This window comes from Haliotis rubra, unplaced genomic scaffold, assembly GCF_003918875.1.
Source record: "Haliotis rubra isolate DU_JTF1 unplaced genomic scaffold, ASM391887v1 Scf41, whole genome shotgun sequence".
NCBI classification, from domain to species: domain Eukaryota; kingdom Metazoa; phylum Mollusca; class Gastropoda; order Lepetellida; family Haliotidae; genus Haliotis; species Haliotis rubra.
The window spans coordinates 2,924,074-2,947,518 of NW_025767091.1; the positions used below are offsets into that span (position 1 = coordinate 2,924,074).

General features: G+C 40.4%; 1 protein-coding gene across 2 annotated transcripts in view; it reads right to left on the reverse strand.

The window, feature by feature from the left end:
• The window catches only part of LOC124288014 (parathyroid hormone/parathyroid hormone-related peptide receptor-like), a 91,698-nt gene that overhangs the window by 31,599 nt on the left and 36,654 nt on the right, over nt 1-23,445 (reverse strand). Inside the window, exon 1 of one of the 2 annotated variants that reach the window (XM_046724533.1) lies at nt 22,759-22,921. The exons of the other annotated variant lie outside the window; for it this stretch is intronic. Coding sequence (XP_046580489.1) covers nt 22,759-22,788 — 30 coding nt within the window. The 5' untranslated portion in view covers nt 22,789-22,921. Of the gene's footprint in view, nt 1-22,758; nt 22,922-23,445 lie in introns of those variants that run through there. 2 annotated transcript variants of the gene reach the window in all.

Consider the following 23,445-nt stretch of genomic DNA (forward strand, 5'->3'; position numbering starts at 1 on the left):
GAGAATGATCACACAATGTTTCTATGGAACCTCAGTACCCTAGCAACGAGACGACTATTTCATATGATATCGTGGTTGTAGCCAATCAGGATGAACTGATTTGTTTCGTTTGTTATGACGTGAGTGGGAAGTGCATAGCATTTCAATTTTCGAGGTGTTACACATGTAATAAGCACAGTCTTAAACCTTCTTGAAAGCAGTTAATTGAATATTCTTATGGTCTTTAAATCACGTCACTGCTATCGGGTATGGGTTAACGTGTGTGCGCTTTGGTCTCTGTAGTTTAAATCCTTGAAGGGCATTTAGAAGTGGAATACATAGGAAAAGCAAGATTTTATGGATGTCAACTTCTTTATTGTGAATTGCACGACGTTTCGGAGTGTATGCTTGATCCTTCGATGAAGGACACTCCGCTCCAGAGAACTCCTTCCATGAAGGAGCAAACATACACTCCTAAACGTGGAGTTATTCACAATAAAGAAGTTGACATTCATAAAATCTTGCTTTTCCTCTTTAGTTTAGATGAAAAACAGTGAACTAGTGACTGATGCTTCATTATATGTCAAAGTCGTTCATAATCGTATACCTGTCACATGAAACAGCACAACAGCCACATAAAACAAAAGTGTAAGTCACAAAGAAAGTTCACACTGACGACACTTCTTGCTTGGGAAACACGTTAACGTGTAGAGAGAAATAGAAAGTCAATTTACAGTGATGACACCCAATGTTTATAACATACATTAAGCTGAAGGGAAGTGAGAGTCGACGTTTACAATGATAAAACCATGTGTTTGGCGAACACTCTAACAAGGAAGTTCGCATGGATAACACCGTGTGTTTGTGAAGAGAAATTTACAAATGGAAAAAGACAGGTGTTTGTAAAAGAATTTAACGTGAGGTACATATTATACAGTGATGACACCACGTGTTTATGTTAACATTTACGTGAAGTGGAAATGGCAAAGAAACTATACTGATCATGATGGCATTGTGTGTATACGTATTGTATGTTTACGTGAAGTGGAAATGAAAAGGAAACTTTACATAAATGACACCATGCGTTTGGGAACAGTATTTTTGTTATGACAGTGATTGACGACACCAGGTGGTTGAAATATATGCCAAGCAGAAGGAAGTGTAGTAACGACTCTAGATGGTTTAGTAACACATTTACGTGAAATGAAGATATATTATAACATGTGTTTGTGAAACGCACGATGGCATTTGAACAGCATGTGTGACATAAATCATGTTATAGTATTTTGAAATAGAGAATTTACGTGAAGTAAGGAAATATTACCTACAATTGGCCGTGTAAAACTGTCGAAGTGTGATTAGACCACATCGCTCAGGCCAGCAAGTGGGATGCTTGTAGAGCAAGTACAACATACACAGGGCAGCACCGACATGTTTGTATTGGCTAAACACCCTGCACAGTGTCAATTGGTATCTCAGCAATGTGCACGTGCTGGGTTAAGACGTAATCATTCCCTAACAATCCAGTTATATATGCCCAAGGATTAGGACAGTTAAGGCACGTTAATCGGTAACTGGTTTTATTCAATAAACTGTGTCAGCGATGACAACTTGTCTTTGCGAAGGGAATAAGCAGGCCTTGTTCAGGTAGCACGCCCCTATATAAGCTGACCATCGTGAACGGTCATTTCATCTCACCAACCACATAAAGTGTCTGACTTTAGTTAGTAAACCAGGTCGGACAAAACGACTTTACATATGAAACAAACACTAGTAATCCCTGAATACTGAAACGGTTTCGGAAATATATGTTTAAGCAATACTGGCCTCAAACACACCAGCCATGCTGCAGATGTTAATGTTTTCAAAGTCACATCAGGATAAACATAGCTGATACCTCTGCAGTGAGCTGACTGGGTGCAGCCAGCCTATCTCCACTCTGTGACTTATCGAAGACAGTGTAAAACTCTCGTTAAGAGTACGATGTTAACTCGTGCGACTTCTGAACACATCCGTTGGTCCAATTCCAGATCTTTATGTTGTTTTATTAACGCTTTTTCATCCCGGGTAGTCAAGACCGCTATCTGTCAATCTGCTGCTGTTCTTGATAACATGTCCTAGCCTTCATTTCTGCACATTCCGACTCGCATTCCACCGCCAGCATGAGTTAGATGATATTTGGGTTTAAAACGTTGCAGGACCGGAGGAAGTATTTAATACATTAAGATGGTAAAAGAAAAGTAATGATGTAATCAGAACTGATATAAAAACATGCATGACAATGACATAGGTATGCGAATTAGATAACCGGAAGTGGAGCTATGTTTACCGGTGCTTTAAGTAAGAGCGCGGTTTGATTCGAAAGCTATATATCAAGTAAATAATACGAGAGACATAACCAAATTACGGGGAATCAAGGTTGTTGCCGTTAGCTATTCTGTCAAACTCTGTTCAAGTATATTTTTTTTATATTTAATCCCAGGAACTCTTTTTGCAACGAATGATATGCCAGAATCTTTCATAGGATATTGATCTAGCGCACATATCCACGCACTAGTACATGCTCAAGGCGCTGTTTTTTTTCCCTCGATCATTGGATGTCAATCTCAACGGCACATCATATTATCAGTCTTAACTCCCTGGGGAGTATACAACTCTTGCTGCCACTAGGCGCACCGAGTTATTGTGGCTTTCTCATCCTAACGAGGTACCCATTCACAGCTGGGTGGACTGGGACACATAGTCACAGTACTTTGTCCAAGTTCACTGCACGTTTCTGTACCCGCAACTAGGTGTTTGCACGTATTCATGTGGCCACCATCATGTACCAACGGATTCGTGGGTTCTTTTAAGTGGACAGGGTTGTGTACTGTATACTAGGGGTTGTGACAACACGGATAGAGTCTGCACACAAAGTTGACTCCGAGGTTTTTACACCCGGTCACAGGTGGGCTCGTTCCCGGCACCTCAAGCTCGCTGGATCACTAGCCTGGCGCCTTAGCCGGTCTGACCTCATCTCGCCTACACCGTTATCAAAACAGATTTAGGGTAGACTTCACATTACGTAAAAGCTGTTATACCTTTAGAAAAGCCAGCTCTTAGCCAGCTCGCCCACCGCGCCCCCAGACCAGAAACGAGTTGTTACGATTGTTTAATATGAGAAATGTCAATCTCGTCCCGTTAATTGGTTGATATGTGCCAGAGAATCTAACACTCGGGATGAATCCTAGCTCTTTGTATCGTGTATACAATTTCCACCAGTTCTTTTGAATTCCGTCCAATTCTTGTAGCTTCGTGTTATTTGACAATTTTCAAAACACATTTATGCAAACGAAACGACTAAACGATAACATCAAAGCCGAACATCGTTTTGTCCAAGTTGAATTGACAATTGTAAATACTTCGAGTTATCTGATGTTCGACACAACCGAAAACTAATTGATATAGAGAGCATATGAAGGGACCAGTGTTTTACTTCGAGACAACCGAAATCATTGTTCAGCTACCTGTAAATATCTTAGTCATGACCTATTTTATAGACACATCCTCTACACATACACAAGCAAGAAACTAAACCGAGAAGCAAAAGAAACAATACACAATAATCATATTTGTTTGGGTTAAATTTTCAGTTGAAAATATCTTAATAGCGAAATCACATGTAAAGTAAACTGCACTGTTATCAGCACTCAAATCAAACTTCGTCGTAAAGGTAACAAAACCATATTTTGAGTTAAGACTTTACAAGAATGGTTGATGGTTCAAAAAGATATGATTAAATCTAATTATACTTCATTGACATAGACAAAACCCGCATCCAATTAATCACTGAAGGGCCCTTAAATATATGCTTTGAGTAATCCTAGGTCCGTAAGTGTTTGTACCTCCCCCCCTTCCTCAGTTTATGTTGTCTTCGAGATGATGCAATACACGACCAGTAGGTCGCACCTCCATCCTGGCGTCATAGATGTTGGTGATTCCTAACGATCTGGTACAAGGCACAAACATCAACCTGAAAGCCTCATCAATGTCTGTGGGTAAGTAGAGGAACGATTTAGAGCCACGTTGAGAAGGAATCATTCAAGGATATCAACAGCTGGTCTAATTATCACAGATGCTCGCGGAGAGATCGTTCACTGTTGTTGGTATTCTAGATCACTATCGTTATACACCTGTCCTTTGCTGGTATTTCAGATGGTATCTATCATTTTGGATTGAATTGACTTAATTGTGTATTTTCATGAATATATGCCCCAAATACTCGAAGAATGGATTCCCATATTGATAAACAAGCAACTGGTTACCAGGTATTGTCATTTAGACGTGATGTGAATGAGTGTATGTTGCATTCGCAAAACTCCAACCCACTTTAAAGTTGCATTTGGTCTTTCAATAATAAACCCATGAAAATTCAATTGACAAGTCAATACAACTCACGTGAACCCTTTCAATCAATGTTTTGTCAATGCCGATCAGGGGGCCATCTAAATACAAGCGTCATTCATTCATCCAAGATCAATAGCGTTACGACACAATATTCCCAATATAACACAGTTCGATAAGCCGTCCTTCGCACACCTTGTATTTATAAGTGACGTTTAACTCAGCATTCTGTTCATTAGCCTGTAGATGTTCAAAGCGGCCACAGCTTTACCCAAGGACCTCCCACGATCCAGGAAGAAAGCCATCTGTCAGATCTGGGAGAGTAATTAACATCTGTCTCAGTCACGAGTGTCTCTGCCAAGAGTATATCCAGCGTAACATGTATCAAACACTCCACACTGTTTGGGATCCGGACAATGAAGGGATATTAACTGAGATGAGGATGAAGATTAGTGAACGTACACATATCCCCATCCTTTCATCTGACAGACACACAGTGTAACAAGGTTGCACTGTCAGGAAGTAAGTGATATGTATTGATTATCACCTATAAAAACAATATGAGCATGGAGTTATCTGCCTCACGTTTTTTTGTTGTAAGAAAACAAAAGATAAATTGAAAATCGACATACGGTTCAAATTAAACGGAAGATTATCCAGCTCCCCAAAGTGGAGAATGCCTGCGTTAGTGTCGTGTTTTTCAGTTGAACATTTGTTTTTGTTTGTGACGTAGACCAAGGATGGGTCAGGATACGCTCACCTTTGTGTGAATACTTAGTGTCTTTGATACTGATATTACCCCACCATGATATTGCTGGAATACTGCTAAAAGCGGCGTAAAACCATATTGCTCCCTCGTGACTGATATTGATATTAAACACCGATATTGTCAGACTCGTACAAACGAGTATGGACTGTAACCGTCACATGAGTTTAGTTGCATATATTTCAATTTAGCATATTTTTATATTTGCAGAAACAATTTACCGATTGCTTTAAAAGGACCAAGACGCATGTGTCATAATACCTTACATGTTATGAGGGAATCGGGTAAAATATATGGTCTTTGAACAGTAATTGTCAAAGAAGCTGTCGATTCAGAGCAGCTGGTGAATAGTTTGTTCTTGTATTGAAGTTTTTACATCGAACCTCATGTGTGAAACACAGAAGGTATTGGTAATGATAAAACCATATTTAGAAATGGCTCATCTAAGAGGGTTTCAAGAATCGTTCCAAACTGGCTTTTAAGCATGAGTACAGCTTTGAAGATTTTGTATATACACACATCTCTCCATTTTGAAAAGAATCATCATTCTGTCACGGATTTACCCAAACTTAGAAATGTGCCTTTTTCACTCATTTCAGCCACATATGTGCATTTGACTCGGCAGGCCTCGGATATTTGTAACTTTATCAACTGGTTGTTATATTTGATTTTAAAGGACACTCGGGTGAGAATTTCTATATGTCAAATATAAACAAATTGTTGTCAGAAGTATTAGCAAAACCATTTCAACATTTGAGTTTCTACTGATATTTCGATGTTTTCTGCAAATGTAAAATTTATCAATTCCGCCTGGTCAAAACGACCGCTATCCAGGCTGTTAGTGTACTGTAATCCAGCTGACAATAAGTGATGATAACATCACTATTTGCCGTTGGGTCCTGTGGATAGAGCTCAGGTCACAAATCAGTTGAAGTTAAGCACCGTTGAGCGCGGAGAGTCTTTGGATGGGTGACCGGTTAGGCAGCTTGACTCCTGAGAGTTTCTATGACTTCAGTCCTGCCCCACAACGAAACACATGAGGTCTTACCTTAGGCAAGTGAGTTTGTTCAAAATTGCCTCTGATCACCCAGCAGAAAAATTGGTACCCGGTGGGATAAGTAATATGACTATAACCTTCAAGCGCCTAACAGGCAGCGAACCTGCCCCTCTGTGGTGTGGAGTATTGCGCGGTATCAGTACCCTCTTTATTATAGACGTATAGACGCAAGCCACAGAGAGTGAGTGGAGTGAGTGAGTTTGGTTTTACGCCGCTTTTTAGCAATATTCCAACAATATCACGGCGGGGGACACCAGAAATGGGCTTCACACATTGTACCCATGTGGGGAATCGAACCCGGGTCTTCGGCGTGACGAGCCAACGCTTTAACCACTAGGCTACCCCACCGCCCCCAAGCCACAGAAAACAACACTAGCGAGAGTGAAGCGCTTGTTCCTCAACGAACTGTCTGTGCAAGTTTATTAAGCATCTTGCACTTTTGTCGTTGGTATATTTTGCGACTGACCCTCAAAATGTGGCGACACATTCTTCACAAACACAACTTATATTTACAAGATCTATTCGAGTTATTTGAGCAAACCAAGATGTCAAGCACGTAATGAAATATTGCCTGTACTTGCGTGATCTTGGGAAATTGTGTAATCGCTGACGAGTAAAAAAGCGGACATTAATGGAATAAATTAGGGGACGGGTTACAGTGTTAAAGACTTATCAGGATGTGGCAAAGTTAACTGCGAAGTTGAAGTAATCACGCAGTTTGAGTCGTCCCGAGGGGATAGCGAGCATCTCCGTTAAATTGCACACTGTTAGTGGGGAAGATTGTGCCTCTGTGGGAAGATATTCCTTCGTTATATTCAAAATTAACTCTTTATGTCGGTGTTTACCCTCATGCGAACAATACATGGTGCATTTTGACCTTCGGTTTCATCTCCCATTTCGAAGTATTTACTGCCCCTGTGGGTGCAGGATGTCGTATTAAACGTCTTTGTTATTTACTCAGAATTTACATTTTTATGTGCGATTGACCTCAATGACCAGAAAACCGTGCGTTAATGTTAGGCACTGACAGTTCAGGGAGGCTATAGAATACTGATGGCGCCAATCAATTTCTTTCATGTAGTATGTTGGATTTTACACTTCCACTTTATTTTCAGATATACATATCTGAAATGCCATGTATAGATAAATTCTCAGCAAGATGCTCTAAACATTTTATGATATACACGATGTTGTAGATGAAATGATATTAAAATATCTCCTAGTGCTTTAATCATGTAGGGATTCCCTAGTAGAACCGAACCCCATCATTATATACTACCCATCAAAAGTTTAGAACTCACTATATATTATGTATTATATATATGTGGTTACATCGAAGATGAATTTCTCCACTAACTTTGGGGAACCAACTGCAAACCTTATGCAGATGAATTGCACGAGGATCATGCATCAAATTGCTGAAAAGCATGTGCAAATATCGTGCATGTCAACAGCTGCGTTTTGGTGTAACGTTTTGTTAAGAATTCGCTAATTGTCACTTAGTTTCATCATTTATTGTATAACTGAAAATAATCTTTTCAAAATTTAATTTACTAATATGTTTTACAATACATCAGTTCATGTGTAAACAGTACCTTTAAACAGTATGGAATATTTTGCCAAATCTAGTTCAGAACAGTTGACTGAAGTAAGTGGCTACATTTACACTAGTGAGTCTAAACTTTTGATGGGTAGTATATGATTGTCATTAGAGTTGATTAAAATGTGAAGTCAATGTCGTGCACAACGCTGCCTACTCTTTACCACTCTCTTACTATGGGTTCTCGCCTGTGTGGTTTGCCTGGTCCACGGTCATGTATTAATAGGTCGCCTTGGACTATTACCGACAAGCTTCACACACGTTACATCTCGCGTGCTGTGTATCTGACAGTAAAAGAACTCCTGGACTCGTTGACTGATACAGACACGTACATATACATATATATTATCTGTATTTTGTGGTACCTCGATATATGAGCGGTGTCAGATGTTAATGACAGCAGTACGCATTAAGAAATGATTCTATTCATCGTGATAGGTTACATTTGAACATAAACGTTGCCATTGTATAGCAACAAAAGTCCTGGGCCTAGATTTTCGAAGCTCTCTTAGCGCTAAGATAGTCGTAAGTGCCATACATTAACATTAACTTACGACTATCTTAGCGCTAAGAGAGCTTCGAAAATCTAGGCCCTGGTTAAGTGGCCAGCTCGCTCAACATCGGTACTGTCACACTATTCTGAACACCTTTAATTATTGGAGAACACCCGCTATCACCATTGTATGTCCTATATTTCCGTCAAGCTTGAGTTGCTCTATCCTTTACACACTGTTATTATGTTATTTAACAGTATGGTAGAAATATTAATCAACCAACTGCGTGATCGAAGACAAACACGTAAGACCCTCATCGGTCGTCGGTGAATCGTCAACAGCATGTATCATCAATTAGAGACTTCTATGTATACCGAGGGGTAATCTACAACAGGGATAGGTCACTCGCTTGCTTTCTTTACCATTTGTACTGATTAGCGTGTGCCTCAAATACACCCTAACAAAAAAAATTAAATGATAAAACTATCACTGTTACTTGCAAACACCTTTCCCCTGATGGTATATTCCCCTCATAAAAATTAAAGGTGTAAGTGAAAGATGTTTGAGAACAATAACTAGAAACACTCAAACAACGCCCTGTAGTATTTCAATGGCAGATGGGCGATATGTCATATTTTTCACACACCTCAAATACACCCTAACAAAAATTGTTTAGTTATAAAACGATCACTATTACTTGCAAACACCTTTCAACTAGAGGTATATTTCCCTTCTAAAAATTAAACGAATATGTGAAAGAAGTTTTTAGCGATATAATTTAGTCTTTCTTCGCTGTGTACTGAGAATTGAAGCCAGTGAGCTACAACATGCCGACTTGAAAATTTACTACAAATCTACTGTACTAATACTGACACTAATAACAATTATTTGACTTAAAATGAAGTGACAGAATAGGTAACTTATCTTCTACATGTAGGTTTTCCGTTGTCACAACACTCAGCGAATGTAATCAGCTGTTGAAAATATACCGGGCTCTATCTTAAAAACTACGCTGCCGCCATATTGCCTACACTGGTCACGTGACGAGCCGAGGCATACACTAAGGGGCTTTTCGAGGAGTGACCACTCCCCGTTATATAGTCTCCCTGGTATACCAGAGGCACGGTGGGGAAACCTAGTGGTTAAAGCGTTCGCTCGTCACGCCGGGTTCGAATCCTCACATGGGTACAATATGTAAGGCCTATTCAGTTGTTCCTGCCGTGATATTGCTGGAATAGTGCTAAAAGCGGCGTAAAACTAAATTCAATCAATCAATCAATCTAAGTATATGAGAACATCAGGAACAGTCGGGGATACTCACCGAAGTCATCATGTGGTGGTTACACTCCCTCTAAGACACACAGCCTACACAGGCAATAGAGAGCCCGAGGGTCTTAAGCCTTGCGTCGACTACCTCCCATGCTCCCATGGCCTTCGTCTAAGTGTTCTAAGATCACCAGCCTGATCCGTGTACTCAAGCTGGTCGCGTTGTGATTAGAAGCATATAAATGTGATTGAGTCGATCAAACAGTACTTCATTGATCCAATATGAATTCTTGGAAATGTGCAGGATTAACGATCTGAAGTGAAGTCAGGAATCGTGTAGAATCGATTGATACAGTCCGTGATCACGAATCAGTGTTGCTGATGCAATGGGAGAGTTAGCAGATACAGTTAGAACCTGCAAAACGCATTTACCTAACTAGAAATACAGGTCTGTGATGAAAAACCTAATTACAAGTACGTGGAATGTTGGCTAACTGAGGTGTCTGATTCCTTACGGATGTTTGGCTTGTTGGTATGTTGGTTTTCTAACGCAGCAAAATGTTCAAGATGTGATATGACCCTTGTTAATACTCTCATTTGTTAGAGGCAATCAAGTGACTGACATGGTGAGCAACCACTCACCCCTTATGATTACATAACACACATCAGCCAAGTCAATTAAATGCTGGATCGTCTTCCCAGAACAACAGCAGCGCCTGATCCACTGCATGCCAATAATCGCTTTGTTCTCTTTTCAAGAATGTGGACCAAGACAAATTGAACATGACAGACAAATAGAACATTTCCGACGGCCTGTTTGAGTTTCATGCTGTAGGCATGTGACTGTCTCCACAGCAGCCCCAGGACACGTCCGGTAATTTATCTGAGAGGTTTCATAGGATTTCCGGTAAAGAAACAGTTGCTCAATTTAGTCCGACGCACCATAGTGAGATGCCACTCCGATTCGTGCAATTGTTGATTGGTTTCTGCATATCTTGTAGCAAGCATAGGAGTGTCGACAGCAGGCAGTGATCATTACGCGAGGAAAGAGCTGTTCCGGAGGTCGATGAGATGTTCCATTTGGATAATACATCTTACATGGGTTTTCATAGACACCCGTAGAACAGCCTGTTGATTGAAGTCTCAAACCTGACTTGTTCAGGAAGGCAGTGACACAGATTGGAAGGTTTAACCACACATTTATATAAACTAATTATTTAAGAGAGGTTGATCGTTGGAGAGATTATCCTTGATATGAAAGCCGGTTTGTTTGTTGAGAAGTTTATCATACAATAAAGTCTGACATTGACGGTAGAAATCACTTAATAAATTAGAATAAATTATGCTTAAATTAAAACCTCAGATCAATTGTGCGCAAACACTGAATGCTATTCACCATTGTGTTGATCGAATTGGTTCAAACAGAAAACGATCGATTTCATTTCAAGAGAAGCTTGTTATATGTGTTAGCGCTATGTTAACAATGTCGAATTTTATGAGATTATTGGTATATCTGATATGAATGTAGAAACTGATCGTCAGCCGAGCATCATTTGTACCCCTGGTGATACCCACGTCATGCCCATGCTCCCTGTACACTAATTTCACAGTGATATCAATGATTCCAAAATAGGAAGGCAAACTTATCATATTGTTTATTTTCTCAGGAAGCTCCAGATGTCATTTACTTCATCCCTGACGAATTATTCCGAATCTTAAAACTTCGTTAAAACTCATATCGTACCCTGAACCCATGTTTTTGCCGCGATCGGGTAAACACCGAGTACTTTATTGATTTCTTTCACCATCTAGTATATTTCGTGTTTTATGACTGATGTGCCTGTAACATATGGAATCCGAGAAGGGACATTTTCACGTTGTCGCATTGTCGCGTTGTCGCCCTCTCAAAAACAAGCAAAATGAGGCACAATTAATCAAAGCGCGAAAACGCGACATTTCACCCATTTGTCGCATTGTCGCGATGTCGCATGTCGCGTTTTGAATAATATTTTTCTATTGCTCCAAAGGGCGACAACGCGACAATGCGACATATATTTTGTCGCATTGTCGCGTGTCGCGTTTTAGTTAATATTTTATAATACATACTATACTCACGCGTCATGTTATAATACATACTATACTCACGCGTCATGTCGCGTTGTCGCATTGTCGCGTGTCGCGTTTTAGTGCATTTTTAGGCTTTCTTTTACACATCTTAGATAGGGCGACAATGCGACAACGCGACATATATTCTGACCTTGAAAATTGTCGCTATGTCGCGTGTCGCCCTTTGGAGGAATAGAAAAATATTATTCAAAACGCGACATGAGACAATGCGACAAATGGGCGAAATGTCGCGTTGTCGCATTGTCGCGCTTTGGTTAATTTTGCCTCATTTTGCTTGTATTTGAGAGGGCGACAACGCGACAATTAGACAACGCGACAATTTCCCTTCCAGGATTCCATAGTTACATGTATTTGGTAAAATACCATAAGATGATCGCAACATCGAAACTGTCACGTTATTCCCCGCAATTGTAAATGTTGAATTTGTGATGATGTTATGTTTTTTTCAGGGGCATTTTGTCTTATAATTATATTTTCTGATAATATTTAGTGCGTCCGTCCCCGGTAGTATTAGGAGCTGCTGGATTCGTCAATGTGTCTCTCATTGCACTGGGGTGTATGGAGCTTTGAATCAAGAACAGGAAAGGGATCGATATGTCTTCAGACTTTAGGCAAGACAAATGATGATAGTATTGAATCAGCTCAGGTGCATATTTTGGGCAGATTTCATCCTCCGTTATCATATTGGTGTTACACGTGGTACTATCTGATGTGTCACTTATTCCAGGTTCTGAGGTCAGTCAAGCTCGTGTTCGTCATCCCGCCATACGTCATTACTCAGGCTAGATGTTATAACTGACAGGAGCAATCAGGCTAGCGCACGAGTTGAACGACACCTCCATTGTCCTCCGCCCTTTGCTGTGAGGTTGTAAACTAATTAATTAAATAAACAGACATCCGATGTCATTCCATGTATAGCATGCATTGTCCTACTCTGATCAATTCCTAACTTGAACCTAAGGCCTGCGTAAACAGAATACTGTAACCCGACATCTACATCAGATTAGAGGGCAAGTTCAGGAGATGAAAGTTCGTTTAACTGAACGATATCCTGTCTATTTCCCTGTATCTAGAAGCAGGGAGACTATATAAGGAGAGCATCCCTGCTAGAAGGTAGGCGCCACTATCACTAAAGGTACACAATATAAAAATATCATGCTTCAGTCGACATGCAATCATGTGCAATTCTACTGGAAACATGACTATTTATTAACTGCCCCGTTCCAAAGAATGCATACAGTTGAAAAGACATTTGACCAGAAATATACAAACTGTTACTAGGCTGAAACGATTGCAAAGAAGTGGTAAAAAAACACTGATATAAAAATATTCCTATCAAATCACCACCTTCCAAACACAATTCTGTGATTGCTGCATATTTAACCACCATTACACATGGATGCATACTTTCTGTTGCAACAAAGAGAAGATGTAGTTTCACAGGTGATTGCACCTATTCCAATCCTTTGCTTCAAATCCTAGTCATGCCTGGACTGTTAGCTATGGTGTCTGGGTATGGTCCTGTGGCTTCAGTATTTGTTAACGTTCACCATGCTCACAAATAATCACAATACCCTTTCATGCTGCAATCGATAACCCAAACTATGTGTTAACGGTTAAACGTCGATCGATGCTGCCTGCGAACAACATCATGAATACATCAAGTAAATATAACATTTCTGTGCTTAGGAATATCTTGTACAATTCAACTTAAGCAACATTAACAATGCTGATCTCTGCGATCACACATGACAGTGTCGACGGTAACGGACAAACGTTGACTAATCCGGACTGCTTTATAATCGGACAAATAAGTCGGTCACAGGCTTGTTCGTAATAGGCAGGTTCCACTGTATTGAATATTCTAAAAAAACAGATTCCAAGTGGCAACTGAAACTCAATGACACCAGGTGTTCGTGAAAAAGGGTAAGCATGCTCTGCTCATGTAGCAACCGTCATAGATAAGACGTCACCTAAAGGTAACTACGTGCAGTCCGACACTTCACAGACATGTATGCTTCGACACCCAAACTGTATGTTTAAGGTTGCCGTCTCTATCGATGCTGTCTGCATGCTATACAAAGAAAACATGTAAAAGCAAGTTTGTCTCGGCAGCTTCTAATTTAAGAACAATTAGGTATATTGTCTCAGGTTTCTGTTATATTGTTCACGTGCAATTCAGTAGGCGGTATGTGTGGATGTGATAAGTATCAATCTCTGAGACGGACATGACAAATGTCAATAGTTTTGAAAGAATGTGGATAAACAGTACAGTAATGTATGACTACTTCAGCATAAATTTGACACATTTTTATAAGAACCTTTCGATCATCGGCTAGAGAAGACTGACATTTTGTCACAGGTTCATTGATAGCTTCGAAAATCTCTCCCGTCACGTCGGCCATTTTGACGTCCAGTACTTGATGTCAACGTACGTCATGCCACTGTGACTGACTTAGTGAGGCAGTAAAGAGACCTTTTCGTGGTATGATGATATTGCTTGAATCTACTACAATGAAACTACGACAGATGATGGCTGTATCGGTGTCAATGTCGTCACACTTACTGCATGAAATTATGTCAAAGTGCTTCAAATTACACATTGGCCGTCGAGCTATGAAGGTCTATACTCCATGGAAGCAGGAAATCATTTTCAACTTGAATAACACGGTGCACAAACTATAGCTATATATACACCTGCCAGATAAGTTATCTTTGAAATAGAAGATTATAAAAAAACCTAGATAAATCGCATCTGTTATGAAGTCTGATAATTGTGATTGCATTAGAATATTTACACTTGGCCCTCCACTGCCACTCTCGTGATGATTGATACATTATATCTACCTGCTTGAGTTCAGTACAGGAAGCTTGTTGATGTAAACTTAGAGCGGGTGAAGGAGATTCGCAATTGCGTCCAACCATTTCATATTTTTCTTTTAAAAAGGTTAATATGCTAGAAGTTAAAAGCACAGTATGACATATCCTAATTAAATACCATTACAATCTGTTCCTTGTATTTGTGGATAATTACATGATGCACGGGATTCGCAGTGCCAATTCTGGTTATAGGCACACCAAGCTAGACATCTAGTCTCTGAAGTGAACATATTTAACAGAAAAAATACAGGTCCTAAATTATATCCATGAAATATAATAAGAAGGAACCAAGAGACTTTCGTCATGTTTAGAACCTGACCCTGAGCTGTGGTAATCTAGACTTGGCACATATTCTTGACTTGCATGAGCTATTTTTGTTTCAGTGTCTGTATGACACGCTACATACCATATTACCGGAGGAGATTTGCAGTGCATGGCAAGGACTGATGGATTGAACCGATAACATCAAATATACCACTTGCTCTTCCTCGTTACTAATAGAAACAGCTAGATTTAGCATAAAGCGAGGGATACATGTATTTGACTGACAAGAACAATCTACATCCCAAACCTCAGAGCACTACTGTTAAGGACGGTCACTGATTTTTCACTGGTCCATTCCTATAATTTTCACAGCAGTGCTCTTTACGCCAAACGGAATCTGTTTTTGTGGATAGCCAATACCGGTTATTCTAACGTTTAATGTACACTCATTATGTTGTCACAGGACGGGTATGATGCATGGTGGGTGTGTCAAATCTACTACTTTCATTTCCATTGAGAAGATTGTTTCACCTCTTCCAAACCATTAGTATCTGGAAGAAGAGGGCGTGAGAGGTAGATGAGCCAAATCACACAACCGCAATCACTACTATATTAATTATGTAAAGGAACACCCCCAATACAGTCGTCGAAGGAATAGTAATTCGCAGTGGGTTCGAATCTCAGTTTGGATTATGTTTCCAGGTTTCCCTGCACATGATTTGCTGTTGTTGGCAGTACAAATGCTGTAGTTGTCACACCTGTCCTCCCACATCAAGCTTAACACCGTTATAAGTCTAAGACATTATCCACAGAGGCATTAAACCCCATATGTTCACATGTATATGGACGAAACAGCATATTCGCCTTTGGCTTTTAGTATAGTTGGTTTTGGCGACGTCCATGGTTCGGCTCCCATATTGGTACGATGCATAAAAGCAGTTTGATTGTTGGGATATTTTTTTTAACTCGAAGTACAACACATTCCCACTCAATCTGACATGGATCCCGGAGTCGTAGTAGTCATCTTGTCATTACCATTCCAATACACGCTTTGGTTTTAAATCAATAATTACATTTAACCCAACAATTCATCAAGCCCTGTGTTTTTAGTTCCAAACTTGTGAGAAGAGATGCCATGATTCAATTCCAGGAGATTCAATAGGACAGATCATATAAGAAGCTTCACAGAATACTTTACCAAGCGTTAAGAGACAAACAGAGGCAGTTAATTCAAGACAAAGAACACACCAACCGAATGTCAAAAACAGCTTTTGGAAAATGCAGCGTTTGGCGTATTTTTGTACCATAGATTACAGCCTCTTTGCAACCTAGCACTATACTATACCTGCGGGAGGTATCAACAGGTTACGTGATATTCCTTTCCGGTAGAACATATATTTTCTCAATTTTTATCGGAAAAGGTTTGATCATGACAGGTGTCTTTGGAGCGCACTCTGAAATATCACTTACGCCCATCCTAACACGATGAGAGATGGATCGCAACAACTGCGCGCATGAAACACCGTTATTAAAATTCTATCAAGTTAGTAGCGACCTTTGTGTGGTAAATCCTGTTTGTTTGTGCATGCTTGGAGGATGAATAAGCGTCACAAACGAGGTAATAGACAGAACGGTATTCCAGTACGTACATCATGAGTTGATGAAACAGGATCACTGTGGAAATACTTCAGAAAATGTATTAAAAAATATATAATTACGTATTCATGACAGTGGGAAGTCGTTTTGTGAGTTTTCGCACGAGTTACATGTTGACGTTTCACGTTTCAAGCTTTTATTTAGATGCAGACTATGTCATAACAAATGCAGTAGCACTCAGTGTTCATGTTGTTAAACATGAATACCAAACACGATTTTGACAACCTTTAATTGTCCAACGTGATGAGACTATATATTACACGTGTAAACACACGATGTGTCCTCTTTTTTTGTGTAAAATGATCATGTGGACGTCAAAGACATGGACCTTTTACTTTCATTTCTTTATGGCCTCAAATCATAAAGTGAGACTGGGAAGACATTCGGATTTTAGTCCAAAGATACTTTGAATTCCCTTACATATTTCTTCTTGTAGTAAGACCCCGTAGATGGTTTTGTTAAGCGATTGCCATAAATGGGTGTTCCAAAGTTTAACTTAATAAAAGAAATCGAAGAAGCATTCAATGATACGTTTCCAGCACATATATTGTAAACCGCCAAAGGAACACGTGCCTAATCTTGCCTATCTTCAGACACAGATTCTATTTGGCGTTAATTGCAAAATATGTGAACATTATTTAAATGGAACACTGAAAACCAATTCAAAAGATTCTGCAAACTGTATGTAAATCTAATCTGGTACGTACACCAAAACAGGAGCGATTATAGAGGGCGCGTAATTGATCAATGCTTGTAACGTTACATTGTAACTCGGGGACTTCAACAAATTGTATTAGTGTCGACAGAACCCAGTGGGACAGTTTCAAATCATCGCTTGTGTATGGTCTGAATCAAGAATTTAAAGAAAAAACTTTGCTTTGAGGATATAATGTCCCCCTTGATCCATAACAAACAGTAGCAATCTTCTGACTCAGAAGGAGAGACATGACTGACGTATCTCTCTGAATTCACTGTATGTAAGTTATCGTGACCTTAAGCTCAAAGGAACACACGACTAATGCAGTATGAAAACAAACTTCAAACGGAGACAATATAGCAGCCGCCATTTAGTTATGTATTTGGTCATCGCAATTCCATAGGTGTCTTGCGAAAAACATAAAGAAAAGTAAATTTAACTTTAAACGTCAATGTCACTTTTTCCAAGTTTGTGGCAAGTGCCTAGCATCAGAGGTATAATGAATGACACTAGATGTATCTTGTAGTAGATTTCAATACTGACGTTTCTGCTTCCAGACTGAAATAACCGATGTGCTTCAGATCAAAGAGGTCGAGTTTAAAGTATCGTTTGTCACAACTGTACATTATAAACCATCAATGCAAGATAATAGCCTGTCTTCAGACAGATTCCATTTGGCGTAAATGTCGAAAAAATTGTCATAATGATATGAACTGAACATTGTTATGCTTTAAAGACTTTTTAAAAATTCTGCACGATTCATTAAACTAAGACGAAATATCACTCCCGTGTTTCTATGCATTTATTACTGATTGGTAATGAAAATTAATGACACAGCATCTTTCAGTTACGTCGGGATTTGTAATCTCTATTTAAGCATCGGATTCCAGTAGAGATAGACTTACCTTGAAGTTCTAAAGACGGCATTGTAATGGACGGCATCATATGGCTAATTCTAGCAATGGGGCCTTCTGGTATGGGAGTGAAATGTAATACCAGGCTTACTTCAACATCGGATTTGTCAGCGAATTAAATAGGATAGAATTCAAGGAAAACGAGCAACTCTGTGTCCGACTACATAATCTCTGAAATTAAGTAGAGACATTTAAAAGGTCGTACTTCGGATGAAGTCGAAGCCACTGTGCCAGGTCTAAGTAAAAGATTCCTGCATGTACACAATGCCGGATGACATGAAGTGTTGATTCATCATGGTCAGTTACTACATCCCTCGCATAATAGGAGCGGTGGGGTAGCCTAGTGGTTGAAGCGTTCGATCGTCACCCCGAAGGCCTGGGTTCGATTCCCCACATGGGTACAATGTGTGAAGCCCATTTCTGGTGTCCCCCGTCGTGATGTTGATGGGATATTGCTAAAAGCGGAGTAAAAATAAACTCACCTCTTACAATAAGTTATATTATCTAATATAGAACTATACGGCTGGAATAGGCATTCGAACGTCGGCTCATCGCGTCTAGTTCCCGGTTCGAACGCCAGAAATGGGCTTGCTTCGGCACTATAATTACTCTACATTTACCTCCGACATTGATACTGCTTGTCTTGTACATTTTCAGCAGACAACAATGTTTAACCTACGACGCCATAACTATCCTTCACACTTTTCTTTAAAAAAATACCCGTGAAGGTCCGGGTTAGATATCTTCAGTAACCCATGCATGCTTGTTGTAAGAGGCGACTAACGGGATCGGGTGGTCAGACTCGCTGACTTGGTTGACACATGTCATCGATTCCGAATTATGCAGATCGATGCTCCTGCTGTTGATCACTGGATTGTCTGGTCCAGACTCAATTATTTACAGACCGCTGCCATATAGCTGGAATATTGCTGAGTGCAGCGTAAAACTAAACTCACTTACTCATTCTTTAAGGAAAACGTTTCTTAAATACCTGCATGGACATAAATGACTAATTATCTTATCAGTATTTTTTGCGCCTATTTCCTCATGAAGAAAACATTGACAAATACTATAATGGATCATAATTACTGAATCATGTATTAAAGCAATGACCATTTACAAAGAACAGTTGCTTGCTGTATATCATGTTGCCACCTGTAATATGTTCGATGTTGATGTGTATCCAAGATGTAAGTGTCTTTATAGCCGTAAACTATTGCTTGTTGTTGTATGGAATGCAGGTTGTGAAACTTGGTGAGACACTATTGTACTGATAACGTGTCCCCATGGACCTTGTTCAATAAATTGATAAATGATCTAACAAGGGCGGTCACTTAAACATTAAGATTACTTGTTGAACGGGGCCCAGTGTATCTGTTCACAGACCCTGTTCAATCAGTCTTGGGAACCGGTACTCTAATCTGGGCTATTGTTAATTACCACATGCAAGTGGGAGGCAACACCAGTTCTAATGCCCCGCCGCAGGTTTATGATCATGCCATCAAACCAACTATTCGCAAGTAATATACGCAATATTACTGACCACTTTTGATATATTGGAGCTAAGCACTTAAATTAACATCGGACGAGAAATGACCCTAAAATACAACCTGGGCTGATTTATCGCTCCTGAATCATGTCATATCGGCCGGTTACCATAGCCCATTTCCATGCAGGTCAATGGATATTAACCAGCCCATTTCCCAACAACGCCAGCCTCTATTGCTGTAAAGTGATGAATGAACATTGTCTAAGCTTGACGGCGTTTTCTAAAAGAGTGGAATTTCTTCATGAGCAGCTTTTGGCAGTCACTTAGAGCCAGCTAACTAAGCAGAATTAGAGGAACAATATTGGTGATTCGGAATATACATGATACATGAATATACATATCAGGTGGACTAAAATCGCATACGATGAGCATTCATGTTCACGATGCATAAAACAGAATATTCGTCAAGGTAATTACTTAAACGTTTTGTTATGGTAATATCGCCATGCAAAAACAAAGGTACAGCATCCGGAAGACTGTCAGAATAACAGCAGTACGGCATCATAAACTTCTGTTTCGAGGATATATGGTGATTGCTTCAAGGCTTAACATGACAGGAACAACACAAGTAAGAAATATATGTATCGCAACTGGTTAAGGTTATGTCGTAACTGAGGCATTGCGACCAAAGTGTAGACTGTTGCCAGTGTTATACTGCACTACATTCTGTAGACTATGGAACCTCGGTCAAGTCTGAGGACTATGGAACCTCGGTCAAGTCTGAGGACTGTGGAAACTCGGTCAAGTCTGAGGACTGCGGAAACTCGGTCAAGTCTGAGGACTGTGAAACCTCGGTCAAGTCTGAGAAGTGTGGAACCTCGGTCAAGTCTGTCGACTGTGAAACCTCGGTCAAGTCTGAGGACTGCGGAAACTCGGTCAAGTCTGAGGACTGTGAAACCTCGGTCAAGTCTGAGAAGTGTGGAACCTCGGTCAAGTCTGTCGACTGTGAAACCTCGGTCAAGTCTGAGAAGTGTGAAACCTCGGTCAAGTCTGAGAAGTGTGGAACCTCGGTCAAGTCTGTGGACTATGGAACCTCGGTCAAGTCTGAGGACTGTGGAAACTCGGTCAAGTCTGAGGACTGCGGAAACTCGGTCAAGTCTGAGGACTGTGAAACCTCGGTCAAGTCTGAGAAGTGTGGAACCTCGGTCAAGTCTGTCGACTGTGAAACCTCGGTCAAGTCTGAGGACTGTGGAAACTCGGTCAAGTCTGAGGACTGTGAAACCTCGGTCAAGTCTGAGAAGTGTGGAACCTCGGTCAAGTCTGTCGACTGTGAAACCTCGGTCAAGTCTGAGAACTGTGAAACCTCGGTCAAGTCTGAGAAGTGTGGAACCTCGGTCAAGTCTGTCGACTGTGAAACCTCGGTCAAGTCTGAGAACTGTGGAACCTCGGTCAAGTCTGTCGACTGTGAAACCTCAGTCAAGTCTGAGGACTGTGAAACCTCGGTCAAGTCTGTCGACTGTCGAACCTCGGTCAAGTCTGTCGACTGTGAAACCTCGGTCAAGTCTGTCGACTGTGAAACCTCGGCCAAGTCTGTCGACTGTTGAACCTCGGTCAAGTCTGTCGACTGTGAAACCTCGGTCAAGTCTGCGGACTGTGAAACCTCGGTCAAGTCTGTCGACTGTGAAACCTCAGTCAAGTCTGTCGACTGTGAAACCTCGGTCAAGTCTGTCGACTGTGAAACCTCGGTCAAGTCTGCGGACTGTGAAACCTCGGTCAAGTCTGTCGACTGTGAAACCTCGGTCAAGTCTGTCGACTGTGAAACCTCGGCCAAATCTGTCGACTGTGGAACCTCGGTCAAGTCTGTCGACTGTGAAACCTCGGCCAAGTCTATCGACTGTGGGACCTCGGTCAAGTCTTCATACCGATAGACGTGTATAATGTATAAAAGTTAAACTATCTTCAAACAGTCGTAATCAATGATACACGGGTATTCTAAGATTATCTGTTATGAAGTTTGTCATATAGTAGGTAGTATGTGTAAACATCACATCCATCCTCAAATAGTTACCCAAAATACGTTTGCAACGTACACGATCTGCGTACAGTTCCCCCTACTGTGGATTGTTGAGAGCACTATCAATCACTTGTCTGGTCCAGACTCGATCACATAAAACCCGCCGTCATATAGCTGGGATATTGCTGAGTGCGACGCAACTATCAGACAGACCCATTAAACTGATTAAACTGTGATATCACTGAAGCACCCTTGTAAACGCATGGTGCATGCACACAAGAATCGGTATACCTGTCACACATTTCTCTACTAATAATTGCATGTTATGAATAATGCATGTTTACCTGGAGGTATTTTGCAAAGTAGCCGTGTGCTATTAAACAGACAGAGACAGATACAGATACTGACGATCGCGAAATGTAGAGTTGTACATTCATCATAACCAGATAATGACAAGCAGGACAGTCATAAACCTAGTGCTGGACAAATTACAAAGTTTGTGAGTCACCAACCAACAGAAACTATCTAACAGACATATACTGCATTGTACCGACAATGAACAAACAGTTGAACACAATTAAACATTAAAACTGTTTCAATGTATAAATTGAATAAGATGACAATTGCAAATGTAAGTGTCAACACAGCTGACGTAAATGACAGTATGCAAGTAACAGTAGAACAGATGGAGGAAACAGTACAGCTGGAAGAGTGAGTGAGTGATTTCAGTATTTTTGCCGCTCTCAACAATATTCCCGCTATATGGCGGGTGCAGTAGCAGTATTACTGATAACAAAACTGCCCATATAAGTAACAGAACTGTTTATATTTATAACGGTTCTCTTCTGATTCTGTTTATGTAACAGTTCTAATATGTAACATTACAGCTGATGCGTGTAACTTTTCAGCTGATGTAAGTAACACTACTATTGCTGGAAGTAACACTACTGCCGATAGCGGTAACAGTACTATAACAGTCTTATATTGAAGAAACTTGACGAGATAAAAAAATGTGAATTATTGCGTTTACAGATAAACCAATGTTTGCCGAGGTATTGAAACCGTTTTGCTGATCAGCTTGAATGATCCATCACCCTGGCCACACTTATCAGACTGCACAAACTAGTAAACTAAACGTGGAACTGTTATCGTTGTATATTAATGCAACTCACCAAAGCTTGTGTTGATAAATTCCTCGGCATCGTTGTTTGGTAGGTAATCACTCTACGGTAAACTCACAGTGATACAGCTGAACGTCCCCTGCTCATATTGAAGTCTACTGACACACTGGGCCCTGGCGCTTCCACTCCCCAGCTTCTGATCACCGCGAGGCTTGAAGACTCACTCACAGCACACAGACCAGGGTAGCTTCAGAGCCTATCCGAGGCCGTCACTGAACGCCAGCAACGCCCAGTGCTTGTAATGAATAGGCAGTAAGGGGTCGATTGTACGATTGTCTACAATAACGTCCTGCGGTCTTCTTATCGGTAGATGATATTCTTCATGTTTGGTTGAAATTATTAATGTTCATCGTTCAGACAGTACACGAATTTTCTGAATCTGCATGTCGAGTCATAAACACATGTCTCATCTTGTTCTTTCTCTGTGGGACCTCGTTAACGTCTTTGTACATGTTCATCACAGAGAAGCAGGGCGATGTTGGGGTGACGATTATGTGTAGAGCTGTGTAGAAACTCTGCTATATCTGATAATGGCAGATAATACTTAAATACATATAAAACTGATAAACAAAGTTAATTAACGCTCGTCGGACTTCATCCAAGGTTTGGTGATTTTTATCTCCGAGAAAATTAACCTGCCTTCGAAGGTTTCGAAAAAGAAGGTACATAACCATCACA